The sequence below is a fragment of the Eumetopias jubatus genome, unplaced genomic scaffold (genome assembly GCF_037043125.1).
Source record: "Eumetopias jubatus isolate StellerSeaLion01/CBP00866 unplaced genomic scaffold, mEumJub1_p1.0 scaffold_16, whole genome shotgun sequence".
Lineage (NCBI taxonomy): Eukaryota > Metazoa > Chordata > Mammalia > Carnivora > Otariidae > Eumetopias > Eumetopias jubatus.
In genome coordinates this window covers 82,982,746-82,989,448 of record NW_028274822.1, presented here as the reverse complement: position 1 = coordinate 82,989,448, position 6,703 = coordinate 82,982,746, and the positions used below count along the sequence as shown (strand labels likewise).

The following is a 6,703-nucleotide window of genomic DNA, read 5'->3' as shown; positions in this document are numbered from 1 at the left end:
CAATCCCAGGACCCCTGAATCATGACCTGAGCCGAAGCCAGACGCTTAACCGCCTGAGCCACCCAGGCGCCCCCTAAATGCTTGTTGCTTTCATGCCAAACCTCACTTTCTTCCCATCTTCCAGAAGCCTCCGCACCTCGCACGTGAAGTTTATTCAATTCATTCTGGTCTTATTAACCCCACACCAGACTGGAAGCTCTCTTCAGCAGAGGGGCGTGGCCTGGCCCCTCATGCCCCGCCCATTGCGGAGCTCTGTGCACAACCGTCCGCTCCCCTGAGTTGAGGCCCTCTGGAAGAAGGGGGCCCCCCCGCAGAGGGGGCTTGCCCACGGCTGGTGCACTGACCTGGCTGCCCTGAACTCGGAGCAATGTGAGCTGCCGCATTTTGTAAAAGGACGTTGGAAAGAAGCTTGAGGACACCTTCCTCTTCCCCTACCTTGGGCCTCTGGAATACTCTGGATCTGAGAACATCAGTGACTCCTGGAGGGAGGCATCGGACACCCGAGTGGCTGGAGAGAGAAAACAGGCACGGACGGCATCAAGCGGCCAGGCCATCCCCTCCCCCTGCATGATGCCCAGCCCCCCACTGCTGGGGTCTCTCCATCCAGCCAAGGTGGCTTCCCTGAGACCTCCTCCCACCCCAGTGCAGCGCTGGCCCCAGCTTTCGGAGGCGCCCAGGGCGGGTGAGCTCCCGCGCTGAGCATCCGCAGCCGGGCCGTCCGGGTGGAGGACGAAGGATGGGGGCCACCCAGGCAGCCCCCAGTGGGGACCTGGGTAGCATCTCCTCTGTCCAGAACGGGAGGGCAGCCGCCTGGGCCTCGGCCAGAGCCCATGGCGGACGCCCAGGCCTCTTCTCTCTAGTGATGCCATTCTCAGAACCAGGAGAGGGAATCTGAATAAAGACGAGCCGGAGAGAGCCTCCCGGCCCCCACTGCCGTTTCCAGGCGACACACGGGGGCTGTCGCGGTCGCTGTCATACAAACCCTTTTCCCGTAAGGCGGCGGGTCCCACGGGGAGAAGGGGTGAAGTGGAATATTTTATCAGCCATGTACATATGTAACCAGAAATGGGGCTGAAAAGCAAAACCTCGTTTGCCTGAATAGGGGGAAGGCAGGAGGGCTGGAGAGGGCGGGTGGAGGTGGCGGGAAGGGGCTTATCTCTGCAGGGTCAACAGCCAGAACACGGCTGCAGCCACGGGTCTCGCCCTCCGAGTTGTCAACGAGGGAAATGCCCACACAGGGGGCTGTTCTGGGGACGCAGTTCAAACGGCATCTTGTCTTTGTGTTTAGAAATAAGAACCCAACATACATATAAAAGGTGAAGGAAGAAAAGGAATAACAAGTATTTGAAAGACGTGCAGGCACAGGAGCCAGATTTCTCGCCCATGGGCCACTTGTCACTCGTGGTTTGAAGACAGTTTTGTTCCCGTGGTGCGTCAGGTCCTAAGTGCTGGCTTCCTGTGGACTGACGTTCCAGATTCATTCCGCGGCATGGGCGGGTCGCTGTGGTGCTCTGACGGAGAGAGGCCGGCTTCCTCCTGGGGTCTGAGGAGGCTGGAGGTTGTCCAGGGATGCAGAGTCGAAAGGTGCAGTCTCTCCTCTGCTCCAAAAAAAGGGAGCCGTCTCTCCTCAGCCCTGGTGAACACCATCAGCCAAGGATCTAAAGAATGAGATTAAAATAATAATAATAATAATAATAATAATGTGAAACACTTGCTTTGCCCAAGACTGAGCCTGACAGTAACCAAGCTTGCAAATGGCCACCACCCCTCCTGCCCAGGGAAAGCCACCCTTTGCCTCGAAAGGTGCGTCGTGAAGGAGGTTGGCTTACTGGTGCTGCCTGGACTGTCCTGCTGGGTGGGAAGTCCGGGGGGGCAGGAGGCGGGGGGGGGGAAGAAGGCAGACCCACATGCCGCCTGGAGCCTGGCCTGGGTGCCCATTTCCAAGGAACAGACCGTGCGACTGGTCGTAGGGACACCCTACAGCGGCTCCGCCCAGACGCGCAGGGTGGGACTCCCGCCGTAGCTCGTCCAAAAGTTTGTGAGGTAAAGTTAAAGCGAAGAGGGATGGAGACAGAGTGAGAGGGAGAGGAGAGGAAAGAGGGAGAGCGAGGGGTGAGAAATGCAAGAACCCATCTGGGCAATGCATCACATTGAAATTGCCCCGCATTAAAAATTCACCAGCCAGTGAATTTTCAAGGGATTTGTAGTAATTAGATGACAAAATGCTGGCAAATCTCAGGCTTGCCAAAGATGTTACTCAGGGGTCAAAGACTCGACACTTTCGGCTGGGTAATTTGTAAGTGTCAATCACTTGCAGCCATCAGAGAGCAGGCAGGATCTAACGGCTGCATTCTAACTAAGGCGAGATGAGCCCTCAGCCGGCCGGCTGCCAGCAAAGTCCCAGGCCCCCAGACCCCCGGCCCGCCGCCCGCTGCCCCCCGGGTACACACAGCGGCTGCCACCCCGCCTGGGGCTCGGAGCCGCGCCGGCCGCTCCAACCGTCCAGGGTCTTGTTTGATTTTACTCTGCTTTTCCCTTCTCCAAAGCAGCGGGCTTGCCAGGAGTTAGCTGGATGTCCCTCCTTCAAGGAGGAGAAAGTGTCCTGCGGCCGGAGCCACGAGGGCACAATAGGGGCTCTCTGTGCTGGGGCGGGGGGGGGCCTCAGTGTTCTCCTCTGTGAAGGGGGGATAAGAAGGCTCGCCTCGAAGGGTCATTCTGACCGAAGGAGGGTGCTCTCTACCGAGGCGACAGAGTCGCTGGCTCGGGGTCGACCTGCCCCTTGCCCCCAGAGCTGTGCCGGGCTCTGAGGACTCAGTAGTGACCAATAACACGTCTGCCCTTGTGGAACTTTCCAGCTGGGGGAGGCAGGAGGAACAGGCAATAAGCACACCGATGGCAAGTATGTCAGAGTGTGGTAAATGCTCGTCAGAAAATGAAACAAGAGTCAGGGGGATGAAGTGTGTCGGGGACACTACCGTGTATGCAGTGGGAGGGTCCCCCCGGGTGAGGTCACGTCAGAGGAAAAAACAAGGGGCAGAGGATGTGCAACAGAGGACGATTCTGTTACAGGAATCATCACGAGGCTGGAGACGGGGGGACAAAAGTGGACAGGCTACGGGGCGGGGGGCTTAGCTCCTGCAGCCTTGGACGCTTTGAGGCCCCGTGAGGCAGGACTCGGTGCAGCCCAGCCTGGCCGGCCTCTGGTCAGATCTGCCCCGGAGTCCTCGCGGGAGACGAAGCCCACGGAAGTGGTGTGTGTGGCCCCTGGACCTGCCTGTGGGGCCGGGCCTATACTTGCCAGACAGTCTCATTCCCCCTGCCCAGGCTGAGTTTAAGTGAGCGGCCAGGGGGCCTAGTGACTGCCCAGAGCCCAGACTGGACACGTTCCCAAGAGGATCGGCACGGAGGGAACCGCTGTCTGTCTCTGTCTCTCTCTCTCTCGGCGCCCCCACCCTTCAGGGTATTTTCTGTGGAGAGCACTGTCTTTGCGGACAGACTCTGGGCCCTGAAGCCTCACTCCGCTGTTTCCAGACTGTGTCACCGCGGGCAAGCCACCACACCTCTCTGAGCCTCAGCTTCTGCATCTGGAAAACGGGCATGTGAGCCCCACTCTCACGGTTATGGACGGGCTTTAGTCTCAAGAATCTGGCCCTGGGGAGGTCCTCCAAGGAAGCCTTTCTAACTAACACAGCCCCTATAAATGAAAGATGATCATGCTCCGACGGGCCATGCAAGAGTATCCCAAAGAGCAAAAGCATTCGGAGGCGGGCCCTCCCTTTAGGGGGATGAACTGAAGGCACATCTCTGCGTTCAAAGGTAAGGAGCTGCTGGAACAAGGTGTCTTCGGACAGTTTGCTGCCCAGTGTGCAAATGTCCAAAGCGAATCTAAACGCTGGGCATCGTTACGTATTCGGTGAAGACACACTGGGTCTGCGGAGGGGCCGGGGCTAGTATTTATAAATCACTCTCTCCCTCGAGCTTTCTGGTTACTTCTGGTTATTTGTTGGTGGTGGGGGAAGGGCGCGGTGTTGGGTGTACTCAGCCCCCTCACCCACCTCCCTCCCCGGGCCTGGGTCTCCAGCCAGCGAGCCTTTCCTGCAGGTGAAACCGCTCAAGGGGAAAATGAGAAACTGGCCGTGTTTCACGGGCGGCGGTGGGCTGTGCTGGCCGACCCTCACCGTGCCCCGGGCGCACAGGGAGGCCGATGCCCTGGGACTGGGGGGCCAGCACCTGCGGCCCCCACTGCATCCACGCTGGGCCCCCCTACATCTCGGAGGCACGGCGGCCCATCTATTCCCCACGGCCCCTCGAGGACGTCGCCCGGCTCTGCAGTTCAGACGGCGGCGTGTGGCGCTGACCCCGCATCTGCTGGAGAATCGAGACCATGACTAGCTCTGCAAGTAACGGTACCCACCACCACCATGGCTGTTATTTGCTGAGCACTTACTACGCGCTAGGCGCCTCACGGAGGCCCCTGGCGAGCCCCGTCCCAGAACCCAGGGACGAGACCTGGTCAGCGGCGTCCCCGAGCCCGCGGGAAGGCGCTCCCCTCCACGTCCAGGGCCCCTCACCTGGCTCCGAGTTCCAGCCCCTCTCTCTGCCTGACAGGATGTTACATATACGGTGTGGACGGAGGCAGGCTTGTTTGCGATGGAGGCAGGTGACCGCCTCACCTCCCTGGGTCACAGAGGCCGTGGCTTTTAAACTACCCGTTTGTCATCAGAAAAAGAGCCAGTGTGGTGGGGACGGTGCCCCCAGGACACGGGGGACGGGTCCTGGCCACTGAGGGTGAGCAGAGGCAGCGGCTTGTGCTGGGCACACGGCCTTCTGAAGGCTACACCGAGCTCCCAGCAACCACGGAGCCGTGCGTGTCCATGGCCTCTGCATCCTTCCACGAGCACGACCACGCAGACATGTCCCCACGTCCCCTCAGAGCCAGGAGCCTCCCCTGCTCCCAGGACGTACACCGCTCCCCGTCCGGCCCGGGGGCTCTGCCGGGCAAGGGCTGGGTCTGCGCTCCTCCCCAGGGACCCCAGGGCCCGGGGAAGGTGCTAGTCACTGTTCCTCGGAAGGAACAAAAGCACGGGGCTCTCGCACGGGCCTCGGGGATCAGAGTCAGGGAGTCCGGGCAGAACACCAGGACGGCCTCTTTCTTCTGAGCTGGGTGACTCTGTTGGGGGGGCGGTCCCCAGCACTGCCCTGAGCCTCTTCTTCCTGAACTGCCAAAGGGGGGTGGAAAATAGTGCGCACGGGTCCCTCGGCTGCAGTGAGGATTCAGTAATTGATCCTTCGACTTCATCGTATCATGGAATCCCCAGGGCCTAGAACTGAACTCTCAAAGGAAGATGGCCAAGCCATTAGGACGCCGAGCCCAGCCCCGAGAACCTGGCCAAGAGGTGTCTGCAAGCTTCTAAAAGGGCGGCCCCACTCCAGGTCGACCATGGTCCCCGAGGGAACTGCCTTTGCCTCTGGAGACAGAACAGCCACCCCTGCTGGGAGTCGGGGGTCTGGTGTTGCTCCCGCACCCACTGTGCGGATGGGCTGGGAAAGGCGGACGCCTTCGAGGGGCCGTGGCACCACAGCGGTGCCCCAGGAAAGGCAAGGATGTGGGGGGCAGACCCCCACCGGCTCCCCCTGGTGCGTGAGGGAAAGGGATGGGCTCTGGTGGCCAGGCAGGCCGAGTGGTACAGCCCGGAGTGCAGACCACACACCAGCCCTGACTCCACCCCAGAGCTGTGTGGTCTTGGGCAAGGCACCTAACCTCTTGGAGTTGCCGCTTCCTCACTGCAGGTCGGGATGGCAGAAAGGGCGCCCATCTCGTGGGGTGGTGGGTTAACTGAGTCGTCGGTGGTTAGGGCAGTGATGACAATGGTCACGTATCAGGACGGTGGATAAAAGCAGGGTGGGGGAGGCCGAGGGAGGAAGGTGACCCTTCCTCCATGCCCATGGTGCGCCAGGGGCTTCATGCCTCCCTTTCAGCCCACGGATGCCCCCTGCACGGGGGGCCACAGCCCAGTGAATCCTCCAATGTGGGTGTTGTCGCCCCACCTCGAGGAGACTGAAGCACAGACAGCCCAGGGGACTCGGTCCTGAGCCCGCAGGGCTTGTAAGAACAGAGCTGCATCTCCCCCCGAGTCTGGCCTGTTCCCAGGGGGCTGTCCTCAATCTGATCCCCTGACCTCAGGCTGTGGGGTGGATGGAGGAGCTCAGCACCCACGGCACCCACGGCGAGTGCTCAGAACGGGCCTGGGCTCCACCCTGGACTCCCCAGGCGTGGCTCTCCGTGGATGTGGTCAGGAGTGACAGGAGACGGACACCGCCTGGCTCCCAGAGAGGACAGGCACCTGCCGGGGACCCACCCCCCACACCCTTGATGCTGGTCAGATGCGGGTGGGCACCGGTATCCCCGAAAGGCGGCCTCGCCTCTCCCTACCGTCTCCCCCTCCTTCCGCTGCAGCCTTCCCTGGAGCCTGCTCCCCACTTCCCCGGGGGCTGCCGGCTCCCGCCCATGAGCCCTGCTCCCCACGCTGTGTCGGGCTTTGCAATTCCAGTCACATCGTGCCCGCACCTGCCTGCCGCCGCACGCCACCGCCACTCTCCTTTCCTGGACCCAGTTTGGGGTGAAAGCCTTCCTTATTAGTCAATCTGGATCCCACTTACTGTGAATTACCAGGCCTGATTGATATTCATGAGTGGATCCATC

At 60.9% G+C, this 6,703-nt stretch overlaps 1 protein-coding gene across 1 annotated transcript in view; it reads right to left on the bottom strand.

The window, feature by feature from the left end:
* Positions 1 to 1,015: 1,015 nt before the first annotated feature.
* Positions 1,016 to 6,703, bottom strand: part of RBM19 (RNA binding motif protein 19) — a 136,914-nt gene continuing 131,226 nt past the window's right edge. Inside the window, exon 25 of the mRNA XM_028116643.1 lies at positions 1,016 to 1,658. Within this exon, the coding sequence (XP_027972444.1) occupies positions 1,647 to 1,658 (12 nt within the window). The 3' untranslated portion in view covers positions 1,016 to 1,646. The remainder of the gene's footprint in view (positions 1,659 to 6,703) is intronic.